The sequence below is a fragment of the Zeus faber genome, assembly GCF_960531495.2.
Source record: "Zeus faber genome assembly, chromosome: 14".
Classification (NCBI taxonomy): Eukaryota; Metazoa; Chordata; class Actinopteri; order Zeiformes; family Zeidae; genus Zeus; species Zeus faber.
In genome coordinates, this window is record NC_137200.1 from 30,353,623 (window position 1) to 30,374,740 (window position 21,118).

The following is a 21,118-nucleotide window of genomic DNA, read 5'->3' on the forward strand; positions in this document are numbered from 1 at the left end:
ATAGGTGTGTGTAGGTGTGTGTGTACGTGTGTGTAGGTGTGTGTGTAGGTGTGTGTACGTGTGTGTAGGTGTGTGTAGGTGTGTGTGTGTACGTGTGTGTACGTGTGTGTAAGTGTGTGTACGTGTGTGTGTAAGTGTGTGTAGGTGTGTGTGTAGGTGTGTGTAGGTGTGTGTGTAGGTGTGTGTGTAGGTGTGTGTAGGTGTGTGTAGGTGTGTGTAGGTGTGTGTGTAGGTGTGTGTGTAGGTGTGTGTAGGTGTGTGTGTAGGTGTGTGTGTAGGTGTGTGTAGGTGTGTGTGTAGGTGTGTGCGTAGGTGTGTGTAGGTGTGTGTGTAGGTGTGTATAGGTGTGTGTGTAGGTGTGTGTGTAGGTGTGTGTAGGTGTGTGTGTAGGTGTGTGTGTAGGTGTGTGTAGGTGTGTGTATAGGTGTGTGTAGGTGTGTGTGTAGGTGTGTATAGGTGTGTGTGTAGGTATGTGTAGGTGTGTGTAGGTGTGTGTGTACGTGTGTGTAGGTGTGTGTAGGTGTGTGTGTAGGTGTGTGTGTGTGGGTGTGTGTAGGTGTGTGTGTAGGTGTGTGTAGGTGTGTGTAGGTGTGTGTAGGTGTGTGTGTAGGTGTGCGTAGGTGTGTGTGTAGGTGTGTGTGTAGGTGTGTGTAGGTGTGTGTGTAGGTGTGTGTGTAGGTGTGTGTAGGTGTGTGTGTAGGTGTGTGTGTAGGTGTGTGTAGGTGTGTGTAGGTGTGTGTAGGTGTGTGTAGGTGTGTGTGTAGGTGTGTGTAGGTGTGTGTGTAGGTGTGTGTGTAGGTGTGTGTAGGTGTGTGTAGGTGTGTGTGTAGGTGTGTGTAGGTGTGTGTTGGTGTTGGGGGAGCGTAGATTTGCAGTATCAGAGTCCTAGTGGAGCTGGGAAACAGTGAATGTTTGGCAGTGTTTGGAGGACAAAGGCCTTGTTGTAAATATGAGCGAGGCCCAGAGAGGAAGCTCCTGCCTCGCTGCTGCCACTGACCCTGACTGATCCTTCCTCAAAAACACTCAAAGAAACAAGGTCCCGTCAGCCCTGGAAACAGAAAGGCCCCGTTCAAGGACGGACACACACTTCCAAAGATTTTTGTTTATATTTTGAGGAATCTGTTGACACACCAAACACACGTAGGTATTCAAATTCAAATCCATTCATTTCATATTCAAATTGGTGTCCCAAAAAACGAGAATTGAGAATGAAATTGAGTAAAATATGATTTTATTTTTATTAAATGCATTCTGATTGTGTAGTTTTTAGTTATTCTTATATGATTGCCTTCTATTAATGTAAATCATTATTATTATTATTATATATATTCATATTCATATACATATGCACATTATTATTGACATCTTCTTGTCGTGTCCACAAAACAGTCAGTTACAGGGCTTGGCTAGATGTGGTTCAGCCACAGCTGAACACATTGCTGTCCCTTCTCATTAAACTCTGCTAATTCCGATGCTGTGCAGGGCTGTTCCAGCAGCGGACATATCAGGAGGTGCTCCATGGTGTGTGGTCCAGTGCCACAGTCACACACAGCGTCCCCGTCATTCAGGTGTCTCCATTTGGCAAGAGTGGCTTTTGCACGTCTAACACCAGATCTTAGTCTGTTAAGGCATTTCCACACTGCGTACTTGGTGTCTGCTCCAGGGGGCAGTGCCTCGCTCGCCTTTAGCTCCGCTGTTGTTTCTGGTGGGAGGTTGTCAAGTCTTTCTTCCCACCGAGTGACTCTTTCACTGCTTGCGTTCTGAGAGGTGGGACACTCTTCAGGAAACTTTTCCTGGATTTAAGGCGGCGTTTGGCTGGCACATGGCCGAAGAGAGGATGTCTTTGATCATTGGACTGTTGTTGCCGCTCTTTCTTGCTTGCTGCATTTCGTCGTATCTCTGGTGGGGCTATGCCTGCCAGGATGTATAGCCGGTCTGTAGGTGTTGGTTTCAGGCAGCCAGTGATAAGGCGGCAGCTAGCATTGAGGGCAGGGTCCAACTTCTTGGCATGGGCAGCTCGCTCCCATACTGGGCAGGCATACTTGGCAGCTGAGTAGCAGAGAGCCAGTGCGGTTACTTTTAGAGTCTGTGGATTAGCACCCCAGGTTGTTCCAGTGAGCTTGTGGGTGATGTTGTTTCTTGCACTCACTTTACACTTGGTCTTCTCGATGTGGATCTTAAAAGAGAGGCATCTGGCCAGGGTTACCCCTAGGTAGACCCGGTGCTCACAGTGTTCGAGGGAGGTTCCTGAGCAGTTGACCTTCAGTTGGCACTTGGCTTCACGATTTCTCAGGTGGAAGACACACACCTGTGTCTTAGATGGATTTGCACGTAGGTGGTTCTCTTCACAGTAAGGTGTTAGCTCTGCCAGAGCATTGGAGAGTCTGTCTTCCACAACTTTGAAGTCAGTGGCTTGTGTACCTATGCCAAGGTCGTCTGCATAGATGACGCGGCGAGTGTCTGCACTTTTTGGTTGGTCGTTGGTGTAGATGTTAAAGAGAAGTGGTGCAAGCACACTTCCCTGTGGAAGGCCATTCTTGAGTCTTCGCCACCTGCTTTTCTTTCCTCCAAGCTCAACAAAAAAGTTCCTATTTTCAAGCATGCTTTCGATCAGTTCTGTCAGACGGATGTCCCTTGTGGTCTCCAGGATCTTGCTGAGGAGACGTCTGTGGTTGACTGTGTCATAAGCAGCTGAGAGGTCGACAAGCACTACAACAGTTACCATCCCTTCCTCATAGCCGTCTTCGACGTACTGAGTGAGGTTGAGTACTTGGCTTGTTGTCGACTTGCCAGGGCGGAAACCTGCTTGTTCAGGGATGAGGTGTTCGTCAACAAACGTGCCAATTCTGTTGAGGATCAGACGTTCGAAAAGCTTGTAGGTATGACTCAAAAGTGCGATTGGTCTGAAGTTCTTGGGAGCGGATGGATCTTTCCCAGGTTTCAGCAGTGCTATAATGTGGGTTTTCTTCCAGATGTTAGGGAGTTTGTGTGTTGTAGAAGCCATGTCTTTGCCTTGTGACCAAAGTGCCTGATCTGTTTGGTTGCGATGTTATCCAATCCGATTCTCTTTCCTGGTTTGAAGGTAGAGATTCCCCCTTCCAGCACTTCCATAGTAAGCTGTCTTGTAAGAGCAGGGTCCTCTATGTATTTCTCGCGGTTCAGCTTGGTCTTTTTCTCTCTCTTTCCACTCTTTCCATTCAAGAGCAATTGCTTGGCAACTTGGTTGGCAGTGACTTTTGGGTGCTGAGGAGCTGCTTTAGGATCACCCCCTAGCTTGTGAAAGAGTGTCCATGCTTTCTTGTTGTTTTTTGACATGTCTGTGGACTCAATAAGAGCATTCCAGGTCTTGCTTCGCTGTTGGGCAATGTTTTCCATCACCTTCTCAGCTTGGGCAGATGTTTCATCTGAGAAGGGATCTGCTTCAAACATGCTGACATGGTTGTCATAGAGTCCTGCACGGTCCTTTGAAAGCCCAGGTATATATTCAACTCTACAGCCTTGTGGGATGTGTTTCCGAGCAGTTTTCAACACCAGGTTAGCAAATTGGTCGTAGTTCTTGCTAACTGGTATTATATTTTTGATTTTTTCTTCCAGCCCGTTGGTGAAGCCTTTCCAGTCTGCTTTCTTGTAGCTAAAAAGCCTTTTAAAGGGCACGATGGTTGGGACTACAGCTGCATTAATTTGGATCCCAATGGGACGGTGTTGGCTTGATGGAATAGGGTCCAGCACAATCTTTTTACATGTTGAGGTCTGGATTGTAGCCACGTTTCCAGCGAGCACTGATAAACGAGTGTGGTAGCTTGGGGTCATGGATAAGACTTAGTTGGTTGGTATCCATCCAGTCCTCTACTGCTTCTCCATCTTTGTTCATTTCAGGGTACCCCCACTGGGTGCTGTGGCTGTTGAAGTCCCCAATGATGATCTGTGGTTTGCTGTGTACTTTGGGGATTGGCTGGGAAAATATAAAGTCTACAGGTGGTGGTTTATAGACAGATGTTACTAAAGCACTGCTTAGCTCAACGGATAGGACTTCGATGTCATGGTCGTCTGACATATCTGTATCTTCTATAGCTAACCCTGTTTTTAGAAATACAGCACTGCCGTACTGCCGGTGAGGTCGCTCAGTGGTATGGACCATTCCTGGTATGGTGGGGCGGTTATTTTCACTTCCTCTGTGAGTCTCTTGCAAGCAGAGAACGTCACAGTGTTGCTTGTTGCATAGATCGGCTAAGATGGTTTGTTTTGCAGAGGAGAACCCTTCAATGTTCACAGATATGACTGTCAATGCTGGTCTCGAGGAGGTTCCTCGTTTCCGACATCGACCTTTGTGTCTATCTCCAGGCATGATGTTTTCTCTTGTGTTCTGTAGCTTTGTGGCTTGTAGCTTGCAGCTTTCAGCGTAGCTTGTGGCTTGTAACTGTTGTTTGTAGTGGTGATAGGATTAGCAGTATCTTGTAGATCTAGTCGATCTCGTCAATACTCCCAGGGCCGCGACGTGGACGCTCCTTTCTTGGCCCCTAATTATTACACCTACCCCCTTATGATTGATAATAATAATAACAACAATAATAATAATAATAATAATAATAATAATAATAGTAATAATAGTAATAATAATAATAATAATAATAATAATATTAAGAATTGGTTTTGGGTTTTATGTTCTACGTTAACAAAAACACTTATTTCATCTCAGTAGTCTTTTTATGTTCTGCCCTCATAGTTGTACATTAAGGCTGAATACTCCTGAACCAGCACAGAATTACAAGTAATGGGCCGAGCCGCTGTTCCTCTAACAACATTATTCCTAATTACTCCCCACAAGCAATGTTTTAAGGAACTCCCCAGTTTGGACACTGAAACCAGCGCCAGACAGAAGAGTGTGAAGCTGGAATGTTCCATCCGTGGTTGCAAGATTGTCTGAGTCTCCTCAGGAGGAAGAGGAAGAAGAGGAAGAGGAAGAAGAGTGAGAAGAGGAAGAAGAGGGGGATGACTGTCTGCTGATGACATATTGCTCCACTCTGTCGCCGTGGTAATGTTGGGATAACTGGACTTGTTTACGAGTGCTGGGCCATGTGACAAAATGTTTTTATTTGTCTTTTTATCATTATTTTCAATTACCCTTTACTCCAAAAGTGAGCACCTGTGTGTGTGTGTGTGACTGGGTGCATTGATATCAGTGTGCGTGTGCATGTGTGTATCCCTGCCTGCGTGTGCTTTTTGAGTGTGTGTGTGTGTGTGTGTGTGTGTGTGTGTGTGTGCGTAGCTGGGTGCATTGATATCGATGGTGTGTAAGTGTGCGTGCGTGTGTGTGCGTGGGTGTGACGCACCACGGTGGATGTGTAACCTGAGAATCAGGTGGTGATGCAGGCGGGTGTGCAAATACGTGAGTGGAATTTGTTACCACGGCAACAGGCGTTCAGTGAGTCGGTGCGATGGAATGGCTGGTGCAGTTCTATTAGAGAGAGGCAGTTTCCATAGCGACTCCACACAGCTGCTGCCTATGCAGGAGCGTGTGTGTGTGTGTGTGTGAATTGTGCATGAATCTCAGTGTTCATTAGCGGACTTTGCTTTGTACGACTTGCTTTGCGAGTTTCATTTCATTCTTTTCATCATCCCGTCCTTATCATCGCACCCTCTCTCCCTCCCTCCCCCCGTACCCCGCCATCCCTCTCTCCCTGCCCTATTTTCATCCCTCCTCTCTCTCTCTCTCTCTCTCTCTCTTTCTGGCTCGCTGTCTCTCTATCACACACACACTGTGTATCTCTATCATCGTCTCTGGCGTTCGCTTCAACCTCCCTCTCTCTCGCTCTATCTCTCTTTTTCCATCTGTCTCTGTCCCTCTCTCTCCTTCCCTTCCACTGCTTTTCTTTCCCTCCCTCCCCCTCCACCTCCCATCTCAATCTCTCTCGTTCCATCCCTCTTTTTCTCTCTGTCTGTCCCTCTCTCTCCCCTTCCCTGCTTCCCTGCCGCTGCCTCTCTCGCCCTCTCTCTTCCTCACCCCCCCGACTCTTTCCCTCACTCCCTCTTTCTCCTTCACCTCCTGTCTCAATCACACTCAATCTCTACCTCTTTCTCTTTCTGTCCCTCCCTCTCTCCTTCCCCGCCACTGCCTTCCTCTCTCTCTCTCTCTCTTCCTCACCCCCTGTCTTTCCCTCCCCCTCTCTTTCTACTTCCAGCCCTGTCTCCCTCTCTCCCTCCCTCCTTCCCTTTCATTTCCTTTCTCTCTCTCTGTCTCCCCATCTCTTTTCATCCCCTTTTTCTCCTTTCATCAACTCTCTCTCCCCCTCTCTCTCTCTCTCTCTCTCTCCTTCCCTTCAACTCTCTCTTTCTCTCTCGCCCCCCCTCTCTTTCCACCTCCCATCTCTCTCTCTCTCCCATCTCCCCCTTCTCTTTCCCTCCCTCCTTCCACCTCCCATCCCCCATCTCTCTCTCCTTTTACCTGCCGTCTCTCTCTCTTTCTCTCCTTCAACCTCCCGTCTCTCTCCCTCCCATCTCTCTCTCCTTCTCTCTCCTCCCTCCTCTCTCTCTCCTTCCACCTCTCGTGTCTCATCTCTCTCTCTCTCTCTCTCGTCTCTCTCTCTCTCCACCTCCCGTCTCTCTCTCTCTCTCTCTCGTCTCTCTCGCTCTCTCTCGTCTCTCTCTCTCATCTCTCTCTCTCTCCCGTCTCTCTCTCTCTCTCTCTCTCTCTCTCTCTCGTCTCTCTCTCTCTCCACCTCCCGTCTCTCTCTCTCTCTCTCTCGTCTCTCTCGCTCTCTCTCATCTCTCTCTCTCTCCTTCCACCTCTCGTCTCATCTCTCTCTCTCTCTCGTCTCTCTCTCTCTCTCTCTCTCTCTCTCTCGTCTCTCTCTCTCTCCACCTCCCGTCTCTCTCTCTCTCTCTCTCGTCTCTCTCGCTCTCTCTCGTCTCTCTCTCTCTCCACCTCCCGTCTCTCTCTCTCTCTCTCGTCTCTCTCTCTCTCTCTCTCTCTCTCGTCTCTCTCTCTCTCTCTCGTCTCTCTCTCTCATCTCTCTCTCTCTCCCGTCTCTCTCTCTCTCTCTCACTCTTTCCACCTCCCGTCTCTCTCTCTCTCTCTCTCTCTCGTCTCTCTCTCTCTCTCATCTCTCTCTCTCTCCCGTCTCTCTCTCTCACTCTTTCCACCTCCCGTCTCTCTCTCTCTCTCTCTCGTCTCTCTCTCTCTCTCTTTCTCTCTCTCTCTCTCGTCTCTCTGTCTCTCTCTCTCTCTTTCTCTCTCTCTCGCTCGTCTCTCTCTCTCTCTCTCTCTCTCACTCTTTCCACCTCCCGTCTCTCTCTCTCTCTCTCTCGTCTCTCTCTCTCTCTCATCTCTCTCTCTCTCTCCCGTCTCTCTCTCTCTCTCTCACTCTTTCCACCTCCCGTCTCTCTCTCTCTCTCTCTCGTCTCTCTCTCTCTCTCTTTCTCTCTCTCTCTCTCGTCTCTCTGTCTCTCTCTCTCTCTTTCTTTCTCTCGCTCGTCTCTCTCTCTCTCTCTCTCTCTCTCTCACTCTTTCCACCTCCCGTCTCTCTCTCCGTCTCCTTCACTGCCCCTGAGTGCTGAGGCTCATCAGGGTAAACAGATGCTGTAGCTGTTATTTACGTTTCCACACGGTCTGGCTTTCATACAAATTATCCACAGGCCGTGCACAGTGCCGCCGCTCGGCCTAACTGGGCTGCACCGGCACCGCTCTCAGCCTTATTGGAGACAATCAGACCGTACCACCGGCGACCGGCGCGGGGGGGGGCGCACGGGGGCTGAGCGTACCATAGCAACACGCTGTGGGACGGGCACCGACACTCATAGTACCAATAACAGAGAGGGCACAGAAACCAGACCGCTCCATTCGCTCCACGTGCACGGGGGAACATCGGCTTTTGGAGTGTACCACTCTGGAGGACCAGCGACACAAATGAAAGACACCCCGCACCCCACCCCACCCTACCCCACCCCACCCCCCGCACCCCACCGACTGTTGGAAAAGGGTTGAAAAAGAGCAGCAAGTTACTTTTTAACCTCCCATGTTTGTTCGTATCCACTGACCCGGGGAAAGGGGTCTGGTCATGTGAGCATTGCTTGGAGTAGTTTCAAGACTGATAAATCAAGACCACAAATCCAAGAGAGAGAAAGATTGAAAATCATTCGCTGAGGCATGATTGTGATCCTTCAAGGTCTGAATCCATCATCAACAATGGAAATTTAGTATATATGTTCTAATTTATATTAAATGCATTCTGCTTGTCTGCATTTTTTTTATTGCTATTTGATAAAGCATTAGTCGCATTATTATGTATATGATATATATTCACACACACACTTTTTTTGTTATTATTGCTATCATCATTATTATTATTAAACATGTTATTATTATTATTATTATTATTATTATTATTATTAATAATAATAATAATAATAATAATAATAATAATAATAATAATAATAATAATAATGGTGGGTTGCCTGTTGCCATTGTAGCTACATTCACACATTACAGACAGAACACCTCAAGCCATTTTGTGCAGTATAAGGAGGACATTTTATCCAGAATGGCCAGGGGATTTTGAAACCCAAGTTTTTCCTAAAAAATTCCAATCATCCTTGTGTGAGTTGTCTTTTATTTGTTATTTTTTCCCTCTAACCATCATGTGTCTGTGTCACACAGATATCCGCGACCGTCGGAAGAAGCCGGTAATGCTGTTTATCCACGGCGGCTCCTACATGGAGGGCTCAGGGAACATGTTCGATGCCAGTGTCCTTGCTGCTTATGGAAATGTCATTGTCGTCACCATGAACTACCGCCTCGGCGTGCTCGGTAAGCCTGTCGTCTGCCGCACCCCCGCAGAGATCTCCCAGGATCAAACATCCACATACGCCGCGTGACCCTTTCCCCATAATCACTACGTCTCAGAGACTCTGGAAATGACAAGCAGCCACCGTGCATCCCCTCACACGGCGTGGTTTTTGTTTTTTTTTGTGGAAAAGTGTTCGTAAAGCGTGCTTGATAAATAATTGATACTCTATACTGAATAATTCCATGCCGATGGCTGTTGTCCTTCCCAGAATGGCACAGTCCTGAAATATAGCTTCATGCCCCAAAGAAAATGTTCCATATATTAAGCTTTACTTTGCCAGGTCGTGTCCTTGAGCTCAGAATCTCTGTTTAGGTAAAAAATGTATATATTTAAAAAACACAGATACTACAATTCAGTCACACATAACAGCAACACAGACACAGCAACTAAAAGGGAACCAAGCTTGACTCTAATTTCAGGACTCTTCGCAGTTCAAAACCAGCCCTGAAAACACAGCCCTGTAAACCAGCCCTGAAACCCGTCCTGAGAACAGGCCTTGAGAACCAGCCCTAAAAACCGGCCTCGGAAACCAGCCCTGGAAACCAGCCCCTGTAACCAGTCCTAAAAACCAGTCCCAAGAACCAACCCTAAAAAACTGTTATTTTTCCCCTGTTCAGGCTTTCTACAAGAACTTTCAAATTGTTTTAAGCTCTTTGAGCTGGTTTCATGACCGCAGAGTCTTGACCGTGATCGGGGAGGTTCAGTATCCCGGGATTACCCCGGGATACTGAACCTCTTGTAAATATGACAGCAGATTCCTTCTATTTATTAATGACGACCATCTGACATGGGTTGGTGCAAAGGTTGTCCTGAGTAGTGAATCAAATTGTCAGGAGGCATTTTGAAGTGTAGCCATCTCGTCATTTATCTGGTGAGTTTTTAAAATTGTTGATGGTATAATTTATGCACCGGACTCAATTTAAATTTTTGTCCAGAGAGAAAAGTCCGATGAGGGGAAGGTTGAGGTGGAGCGCCAGCGAATACAGGACAGCAAATGTCCGCTTCTTCGTCAGCTGAGCTGTGCATGTGTTGTACCGCTGGGCCATTCCACTGCATTCTGACGGAGACCAGATTTCCAACTTGTCACTGGTTTACTGATCCGACTGATTCAACAAGCAATGTTGTGTGTTGAGAGTGCACACTGCTTCTAGATATGGTAGTCAGGTGTTGGAACTTTAAGCCCTACGGGTTTTTCGGAAAGGAGTGTAGCGGCAGTTTGTCGCTAACCTTCAAATTTACTCAAAGGGCCAGTCTGCACTCGTACGTGGGCCACATTTGGCCTGTTGGCTGCGGTTGAGCGGCCCCACAGCACAGTGCGTATCCCCAGTCCAGTATTTACAGATGCCGGTGTTCTCTTCAGACGTGTTTGCGTACGGACTCTCCAAGCGATGCTCTGCGGTTGCCAGGTTGGGTAATCAGATCCTGTTTGCTGAATCACGTCTGTTTCAACATATCTGAATAATGATAAACAGAGAAATGAGAGTAGTTTAGGATGCGGTCCAAGAGCTGCAGCGAGCGTAAACAGGGGGTAGCGTGATCCACAGCGTTATTGACAGCGCCAAGCGGATGAGGCGCGGGGACAAGGACAAATTGAGAGTTTTGTGGAACTGGGAGCTGCACCTGCAGCGCCGTCCTGCTTGATTTGGGGCTTGTTGTGCAGCGTCTCCTCGTGGGCTTTTTGAAAAAAAAAAAAAAAAAAAAAAACTGCTTGAAAACGGCTCGGATGTGGCTGGGAACGCCGCCAACTGGAAGCACGCGATCAATTGGACAATGTGAACTCAAGTTCCCCCGATGCAGGGTTTAATCCCCTCGTTGTGCATCTCCGGAAAGCATCGACGTACCCGCTTGTTTCCTGTACATCAAGACTTCAACGCGATCAAAGCGCTTGATCCGGAGCCGCAATTAGTTTGTATCAATTTGAAAGAGGGAGAGTTAAAAAAAAGAAGAGACAAAAGAAGAGAGTGCTACGCACTACAAATGCACCTTAAATGCATTGTACAGTGTCCGTGAGCAGTATCCACGAGAACACATTCACACGCTCACACGCACGTCACCGGGACACATGCACAAAAGGAAGTACAGCACGGGCACGAGTGACTATGAGCGATGACGCAGTGTCCTCAATTCTTTTAACATTGTTGAACATTTTGCTACGTGGGCGCGTAGACTCTGCGCTCTTTCTGCTTTAAATGGGTTACTGTACTAAGGTGATTATCTGTGTGTGTGTGTGTGTGTGTGTGTGTGTGTGTGTGTGTGTGTGTGTGTGTGTGTGTGTGTGTGTGTGTGTGTGTGTGTGTGTGTGTGTGTGTTGTACGCACATGTGCTCACGTGTGTGTGTGTGTGTGACATGCGTTTGCCTCCGTGCACATCATTTGTGTGTACACTGCTTTGAATCCGAGGGCCCTTAGGAATACGGATACACCCTCTATCCAGAAGCGTTACCAGCATCGTTACACAAACGTTCAAATAAGAAAACAGTGCTCAGTATTTTAATAGATTTAGGTCTTAATCTGTGCTATTATCCTGTACTTACACACACAGAGGCTTACATCTGACAGCCTCATGCCACGCTCTGCCTGTGCCTTTAAGAGAGCACTGGGGAGAAGGGAGGGAGGGAACAGGAGAGGTGGAGAGGGAGGATGGAGAGAGAGAGATGAGGAGAGGGGAAGGGAAACAGAAGGGGGAGATGGGAAGAGTCTAAAAATAAATCATCAGAAGTGCTTTTTAAATATGCAGCGATGCAAAGTATTCATTCAAATCAATGTTAATGCAGCGCGGGCGCAGCGCGGGCGCGGCGCGGCGGCGTGCAGGTGAAGGCGCCCGCGGCCGCCGCTCGTTTCCTGGTGGCTTCCAGCAAAACTACCCGCTCGCCACAACCTCCTTTATTTACCCCGTTTCCAACACAACACACCGGCCACAGAGAAACAGGAGGGGAGGAAAAAAAGCGCGTTTACAGGTTCGGTGTCAGCGAAGACTCATATTTCTGCCTGGCTCACCTTCCTCCACCTTCCTCCACCTTCCTCCTGCTCCAGGCCTTGGGAGCCTTCTGATTTGTGTTGCCTCGCCATCTGTTTAGTCTAATTAACTAATTAACTAATTAATGAACTCTGGGAAAGGCCCACCATCGCCGGGCTGTGTGAGGGAACATTTTTCACCTCAGGAAGAGAGATGAAACGCGCCCGCTCGTCTCCCGGATCCTGTGCTCTCTGGTTTAAAATGCAACCAATAGTAATTACTGCTTACACAAAAGTTTTTATATGCTGCTTTGATTTAAGCTTGTCGACTACATTGTTCAGCAGCCAAATTAATATTTATTTTTTATCCCGAATTGGTGTCATTTAATCAATTAACACCCACTTTACCACCATTGCAATATAGTATTTTGTCATGAATGATCTCCCAGTGTTTATTTTTATTTTAATATTTTATTTTCATCTTGACCAGATGAAAATGTCACGAACCTCCATGTCATTTCAGATCCGCCAAACCCCTTTTGCTTCACTGCCACTCCCTTCCCTTCACCTGGTGTCCCTGCCGCTCATTCCTTCATTAGTCCCTCAGTATACACTACTCAAAAAAAGTTAGGCCAATTGGGCTTTTAGGTGAAATTTCAGGATGAAGCTAAAATGCACTATAACCTTTACAGGTGAACTTCATTTGACCTTCTCTAAACTTTTAAATGCACATGAACAACTGTTCAATGTTTCAGAACTTCTTGCACAACTTGCTGTTCTCTAACAAGGAGCTGTACGGAAAAATTCACAACAGGTGTTTGATCCTTGAATGGACCAATAAATGTCCCGGTTCAATTAGAGTTGGTATTTAAACAGTCCTCTTCATCATGCTGTTCACATGTTGACATCATGAGACCAAGACCACACCTAACAACTGATCAACAGCACCTCGCCTGGCGAGGCTTCAAACAGGATGTTGTCAGAGGGAAGTGGCCACTGAGCTTAGAGTGTCACAGGGTGTCATCAGCAGGTTGCAACAGAGATACAGAGACTGGAAGAGTCACAGAAAGACATAGAAGTGGACGTGCTTTGGCCACATCCCACACTGATGAGCGCTTCATTGTGAACAGTGCCCTGCGCAACCGCATGATGATGCCACTCAACTCCAGGCACATTTAAGGGAGGTGAGAGGCACCAAGTGTCACGTCAGACCATTCAAAACTGTTTACATCAGCGTGGTCTGCGTCCTAGACCACCTGCAAGGGCACCTGACCACACCACCAGGCACAGGCATCATGGTCTTGCAGGGGCCAGGGAGCATTGACGCTGGACGAGGGACCAGGGGCCTCAGTGCTGTCAAGGAGAGCGCTACGCATCAGCCACTGTTGTCACCAGACGAGCCTTTGGTGGTGGTGGTGTTACAGTGTGGGCAGGTGTGTCTGGTCAATACAGAACTGCCCTACACTTTGTGAATGGTACAGTGACAAGCCCATACTACCTGAATGACATCATTCATCCAGTCATTGTGCCCCTGCATGAACAACACAGGCCTCATTTCATCTTCATGGACGACAACGCTCCAGCTCATGGAGGTGGCATCATTAGGGAACGGCTGCTGGAGACTGGGGCACCTCAAATGGAGTGGCCTGCACTTTCTCCAGACCTGAATCCCATAGAAAACCTATGGGATCAGCTGAGTGGCCGTGTAGAGGCTCCTAACTCTGTACCCCAGAACCTCAATGACCTGAGGGCCCCCGTCAAGAAGAGTGGGGGGCCAGGCCTCAGCAGACAATAAGTCGACTTGTGAACAGCATGAGACGTCCTTGTCAAACTGTAACTGATGCTCATGGCCATATGACAAGTTATTGAGACGTTGACAATTTTGGTTGTGGTAAACCCACCACTGTTGTTGGCTTTTGTTTCAATAAATTGTTTGAGATGAGGAAATCACCATTGTATCTTCTACTTAAATGCCCTACTTTCATGATATAATATCACTGTAGCGTGAACTTTTTACATTTTCCATAAATTTCACCCAAAAGCCAAATATCCCAAACTTTTTGTGAGTAGTGTATATACCAGTCCACTTCCCTTTGTCTTCTGCCAGATTGCTGAGGTTTCCCGTGCTACTACCTGTTTCCTGTTCCTTCTGTCTAAACCTCTGCCTGATTCCCTGGACACTGATTATCTGCCTGTTCCCTGCCGGATAAGTTTGCCTTCTCTGACTGATCTCCTGGTTTTGACCCCTGCCTGTTTTTCAGAATAAACCTTCTAGTTATTGACTTCTTACCTGGCTGTTTTTGTGTTGTGCTTGTCATTTCACACCCGTCCTGAGTCAGTGAGTGTAACGGTACAATCTGGCCAGAACTGAACCGAGCTCACTCAGAGACTCTTAGACAAGAGATGGCTGCACATGCTTGTGCTCTACACCAACATGAACAACAACTCACCACCGTTGCGGGGGCTCTCCAGGGATTCTCCACATGGCATGATGAACATTAGGAGGCTCTATGAGTCTGGATCCTGCGGCTCACTCTGGCCAATAAATCAACGGCTGCTACATCATCTACCTGTTCTCCTGCTTGTGCTGTTTCCAGTCCGGAACCTCACTTCTCTCCTCCCAAACTCCTCCATCTCCGGAGCTCCAGGTATCTGCCGATCTTTCCTCACGCTCTGCTAATGAACTTTTGAACTGCAACCCCTCACATATCCCACCAAGATGTTACAAGTGGCTTTCATGGTCACCCAGCTCATGGGATGGGCTCGGGACTGGGGTACGGCCGAGTGGGAGAAGCAGTCGGATCTCTGTTCTTCAGTGACAGCCTTCTCTTCTCTGGACCCGCCGGCAGATCTGAACGCTCTCATCGCCATCCGCATGAATGGACATCTCCTGGAGCAGAGGCCTGAGAAGGTGCTGACCATTCATTCCTGAGGTCCTCCGTGACCATTAGTATCGCCTCCTCCTTCCTTGTTGGATCTTACCTCAAGCACCCCTAGCGACTCGGCAAAGCCCATGCTTTGCCGAGTCGCTTGACCAGGCCAGAGGGAGAACTGCTGTCTGCACTGTGGCCAGGGGGGCCATTACATGTCCAACTGTCTGGTAAAAGGAGGGGCTCATTAAGTCAACCAGAGGGCGCTGGTGAGCTGTGCAATCAACTCCAAAAGACCCCTTTTGTCCCCTGCTCCTTATTCATCCGGGATTGGCCAAGCCGCAGTTTCTCACATGGTGTCAGTTCTCATCGACTCTGGAGCTGATTCAAATTTTTTGGACTCCCTCCTGGCAGAGCAACTTGGCATTCCTCGGGAGCCTCTATTGAAACCTATCAACGCCAGAGATCTCAATGGTCACCTTCTCTGCAACGTCCCTCATTGTGCTGTTCCTGTACATCTTGGCATAACAGGTAACCCTGATGAAACCCTTACATTCTACCTGATAGATTCTCCTCAACTGCTGGTGATCTTGGGTTTCTCTTGGCTCCTGATTCATAATCCACAGATTGACTGGGGAACAGGTTCTATGCTACAATGGCGTTCATATTGCAACTCAGTATTCCTCAGATCTGCCTCCCGTCCCTTATTCTCCTCTTCCAGAATTCTCTGATCTCTCTGGGGCACCTCCTGAGTACTTGCCACTGAAGGAGGTTGTGGTGTGTGGGTGTGGTTTGAGCAGCCACACCGGTCCTGGGTCTCGGTGATCAGTGTGGCTGTATACCTGTTGCTCATTGATTGGTCTAACAAGCAACAGGTAACACCTCCACCCCCCACACACATAGGAGAGGAGGCCCTGTCATGACATGTTGTCTATCTGCCTCGGGGCTTGTTCTACCTAGCCCACTCGCTACAATGAACTTGTGTGTTTCAACCCCATCGTCTGTTTCTCTTTGTTTGAGGGCCCTGACACCTCTGTGGCAGGCCAAACTGCCACAGAGGTGTTATGAGGTATGTGTGTGTATATTGAGCTTGTTCCTGGTTCTATGCCCCCGAGGCGGACTATACTCCTGGTCCATCCCCGAGACGAAGGCGTACGTCCAAGAGTCATTTGCGGGAGGTATTATTCGACCAGCTTAATCTCCAGCCGGACTTCTTTGCAGGGAAGAAGGAAAAATCACTGCGACCCTGCATCTAGTACCGTGGTGTAAACATTAGAACGCTAAGAACAGGTACCCCTTCCACTCATATCTTCTGCTTTCAAACTCCTGCAGGGGGCAACCATTTTCACCCAGCTGGATCTCTGGACCGCTCATCATCTGGTCCGTATCAAGGAGGGAGACGAATGGAAAGGGCTTTCAACACCCCCAGGGGACATCATGAGTACCTGGTCATACCCTTTGGTCTCACTTACGCTCCTGTAGTCTTCCAGGACATGGTGAATGATGTTTTTAATGACTTTATTAATGTATTTTTTTGTCAACCTGGATAATATCCTTATCTTCTCCAGATCTGAGCAAGAGCACATCCGCCATGTCAAGTGTGTTCTCCAGAGGTTTCTGGAGAACAAGCTCTTCGTAAAGGCCGAGAAGTGCGAATTTCGTGTTCTCAAGGTCTCTTGGGCTTTGTGGTTGCTGAAGGGAACGTGCAGATGGACCCAGCCAATGGTTAGCCGGTCGCCCACTGGCCAGTACCGACCTCAAGGAAGAAGTTGCAGCAGTTCTTCGGGTGTGCTAAGTTCTACAGAAGGCTCATCCGGAACTATAGCCTAGTGGCAGAACCAGTCAGAACCATTGACCTCCCCAAGTTCTCCTTTCCTCTGGTCACCTGCAGCAGACAAGGCCTTCGGTGAGCTAAAGAAACGTTTCAGATCGTCACCCATTCTCATCCTGCCTGACCCCTCCATCAGTTTGTGGTGGAGGTGGATGCCCCAGATTGAGGCTTCGGGGCCGTAATCTCCCAGAAATCTTCTGTTGAGCAAAAACTTCACCCCTGTGCCTTTTTCTTTCGCAAGTTATCCCCTGCAGAGTGCAATTATGACACTGGGAACTGGGAGCTGTTGGCAGTCCAGAATGCGTTGGAGCAGTGGAGGCACTGGTCTGAGGGAGCAGAGCAACTGTTTATTGTCTGGACTAACCACAAGAACCTTGAATACATCCGTGCAGATAAGCGACTGAGTCCCAAACAGGCCAGGTGGCACTCATTTTTTAAATTGATTTGACTTTTCTCTTTCCTTCTCCCGGGATCAAAGATTCAACCTGACACCCTTTCTCGCATTAACAAAGCTAAGTGTCATCCTTCACAGCCAGACGAGATTCAGCCCCAATCCGGCATAGTCGGTGTGGTTATGTGGGAGGTGTAGCAGGTAAAGGACTCTCATTCTAACCACTTATCTCCCAGCACTTGCCCTGATAACCGTTTGCCAGCTGATGCACACTGTCGGGCTCTGCAGTGGAGACACTGCTCCCTGTTAGCTTGACATCCAGGGGTAGCCAGGACTTTCTCCCTTCTACGACAACATTTCTGGTGGGAATCCATGAATCTGGACACCCAGGAGCTTGTGGCCACATGTCCTGTATGCTCACAGAACACAAACTCCCATCAAGCCCCAACTGGTCTCCTCCAGCTTCTGCACATTCCACGTTCGTGGTCCCATGTCTCTGCGGACTTCTTCACTGAGCTCCCCGCATGGGAAGGTAAAATTACTATCCTTGCTGTGGTCGATAGGCTCCAAGGCTGCTCATTTTATTCCGCTGCCTAAATTGCCCACAGTCAGAGATGGCCATGGTCATGCTCAATCAAGTGTTTGTAGTGCACAGCCTCCCTAGAGACATAGTCTCTGATAGGGGGCCTCAATTCACTTCTCATTTCTCGACTGAGTTTTGCAGTCTGCTGGAGGCCACAGTCAGCCTCTCTTCAGGTTTCCATCCCCAGTCCATGGCCAGACAGTGATCACGGAATCCTACCTCATGGTCCAGACAACTGTTATGGGTAGAATTTTTCCATAACACCTTTCCAAGCTCTGCTACCGGCCTCTGTCCATTCCAGTGTTACTGGGGCTATCAGCCTCCTCTGTTTCCTGGGCAGGAACGCGAGGCCAGCATCTCAATTGCTCAAACCTTCATCCGCCAGTGTCAACATACCTAGCTGCTGGTCCGTGCCACTCTACTACGCACCTCTCCCACCTACACTCTGGCTCAGGACGTCGTGCTCTCTACGCGGGACTTAGCCCTCTCGGTTCAGTCCAGAAAGCTGGCCTCACGATTTGCAAGGCCATTCCCTATAGCTAATGTTATCAACCCTTCACCTGCATCTTCAATGCACTCTCCGCATCCATCCCAACTTCCATGTCTCTCGACTCAAGACACTGACTCAGAAGAGTCCACTTCAGCCCTCCTCCAGAACCCCAGTGCCCACCCGGATCATCAATGGGTCCCCTGCTTATACGGTCAGTCGCCTACTGAGGTGGGAGGGATACGGATCTGAGGAGAAGTCATGGGTCCCTACACGGACCATCCTCGAACCCCCCCTCATCCACGGCTTTCCTCCGAGACCATCTGGACCAGCCTGGGAAGTCAAGGAGGGAGGGTTCTGTCATGAATACTCCCCGATCTCCCAGTATTCATATATTTTTTCATGTTTTATTTTCATCTGGTCATTTCCTCATGCCATGTCACTAACTAACCTCCATGTCATTTCTTAGTCCCTCAGTATAAATACCAGTCCACTTTCCTTTGTTCTGTGCCAGATTGTCTGTGTCGTGCTTATGGTTCACATCGTCATGAGTCAGTGAGCGTAACAGTATTTAGTGACTGAATCGTAATCTGGTCATTTTTGACGGGAATCAATCCGACGTCAGGAACATTTGGACGGGAATAGCAAAGTGGAAGCCCAAATCTTTGTTCGCCTAAACATCTTACAGCAGTGAATCGAACTAAATTGTTTATTTTGGGGGGTTTTTAACATGCTGATCAAATTCTACAATTTAGTTTGGAATTCAACAGTTTCCTACTATTGAAATTCAGAGTTTAACTAAAGTTTTCCCATGAACATAATAGTCAAATGTAATCAAATTTCATTTGAATTCCAGATGTTATGGAAAGAATACATCCCCGCACGCAGACTCTCGCTAAAGAGATGAAGCGGCACTCTGTGAATTTCAATAATGCAGGCATGCTGAGTGGAGGCACGTCAATTAAAGCGATGTAAACCAAGCCAAAAGGACGCGTTTAAGGATGATGGCCATAATAACAACATCTACCGCGATTAATTCCACTTGTTTAAGTGCAAATATTTGCTGTGGTATAAAGTATATAATGTATAATATTCATAATGAACAGACGGCTGCGTTCAGAGGCTTGGGAAACAAAAAGAGAAGCACCAGGAAGCCCAACTGCATGAAATGTTCTCATGTTGGTTAATAATTGAAAACAGACCGTCCCTCTGCTAGCACAATAACTTCCCTTCACAGGACTTTTGAGCATCACACAGTCACAAAGTGCTGAACAGAACACACCCAAAACAGAGGAGCGCTCTTCCATTATTCAACGTTACGATTTAGCTAATTTTGTCCGTTTGTAAGGTATGAATATGATTTCCGTCTGACTGCGTTTCCAAGGTAGCGTCCTAAACTTAACGTCCTGGAAGAACTTAGAATTATGGAAATGTTGACATTTATCAAGCTTTGCCTTTTTTACATTACAGCTTTTTCAGGCTTGGTAAAAAATTGTATTTGAATTGAGACCCTTTCCAACAGTAAAGTCTGTTTATGGAGCTATATCAAACTATATATCAAACTATATCAAATCACTTATGGAACTACCTCAAATATATGGTATAACAGTAGTGGCCAACCTGCGGTCTGAGGGCCCCACGCGGCCCGTAGACCCCCGCAGTTTTGCCCGCCAACAAATTGCGAGGAAATTACGATTTACTCCAAATTAATTCATAAAAAAATATATTTTTTTAAATTAAAGTTTTTATAATATTATTTGAATCATATTGGTATGATAATAACAGGTTCATGGGCTCAATGGCTGGCTGGCTGGTGATAGCTATAATGAATTGCCGTTAGATTGCTAAGATTAACCTAGAAGTTACCCTTACCCTAGCATTTTGATCAAATTATAGGTAAAAATCATTTTCATGGCTTTTGCATTTGTGGAAATTCTCCTGGAGAGATCAGAAAGCTCAAGGTCAAGCTCAATATGACATTTCTGAAAAACAAGAGGGGGCAAAATCTGCAGAGAAAACAGTGAAATAAACATTGTGTACGTTGGCTCTCTGTCTGATAGTCAGCGATTGAAATGGATGAGATATTATTTGACTTATATTATTCAATTATTGAAAAGGTCTGAGGCCCGGCACCGGATTTGAATTCTAAACAGTCGTTAACCTTTAGTTATTAGTTAGTTTCAAAACATCTGACATAAGTTAATTCTATTGTGTAGAACAGCACACGGTAGAATATCGACAGCTTTTTTAGGGAACAGGGGTTTGCACAATGTAGATGATCTTATTAAAAATCATCTCAAGGTTTTCCACCTCTCATGCATGATCAGCAACATTACTTGTGATCCTGGTTTTGCTCATTTTAAAAGGAGCGGAGCTTCCGAGGAGGGAAAGCTGCAGGAGACGGCGCGTAAATCCAAAATTGCAACATCTGCTCCGGCAAATTGCTGGTTTTGCTTAAAACGGCGACTTCACTTTTGCTTCAGTGAACGGTTCATTACATGTATACAACAACGGTGGCTCTTTTTTACGTCCGTCTATTTACCACTGCTTCATCTGTTTATTACCCTTGTTATATCAGGGTTCTCCAACCAGTAGGGTGTGTCGTTTCTAAAACAATTCAATGTCGAGAGTTTAAAACATATTTGTATACACTCTGTACATAACAAATCTGTCAAACAATGAAAAAAAATCCCAAGTATATACAGTGATACCTGGACTTAGGACTGTTCTACTGACCACTAATCCAAGATACCAGCAGCCAGAGGCGCCAACATGTGTATCAACTTGCAACCGACTGATCCAAGATACCACCGTGGAAATGTGCAGCTGGTGTGTTGGCAGCCAGTCAGCGGTCAGTCGGTCAGCAGTCAGTCGGCAGCCAGTCAGTCAGCAGTCAGTCAGCAGTCAGTCAATCAGCGGTCAGTCAACGGTCAGTCAGCAGTCAGTCAGTCGGCAGCCAGTCAGCAGTCAGTCAGTCAGCAGTCAGTCAGCAGTCAGTCAGCAGTCAGTCGGCAGCCAGTCAGCAGTCAGTCAGTGGATGACCTACATGGTGTGTGCAGGTAGTTGGTGGCTTATGGATGTTTTTTTCATATTTACTGTGTTTTTTCTGTGTATTTTGTTTATTTTCATCCTTCATGATGTCATCATTCATATGGAAAA

The 21,118-nt window shown here is 47.3% G+C and overlaps 1 protein-coding gene across 1 annotated transcript in view; it reads left to right on the forward strand.

Annotated features, from left to right (window-relative positions):
* nlgn2b (neuroligin 2b) overlaps nt 1-21,118 on the forward strand; it is a gene marked incomplete at both ends in the record, with an annotated part of 45,746 nt that overhangs the window by 16,635 nt on the left and 7,993 nt on the right. Inside the window, one exon of the mRNA XM_080014374.1 lies at nt 8,654-8,803. Coding sequence (XP_079870500.1) covers nt 8,654-8,803 — 150 coding nt within the window. The remainder of the gene's footprint in view (nt 1-8,653; nt 8,804-21,118) is intronic.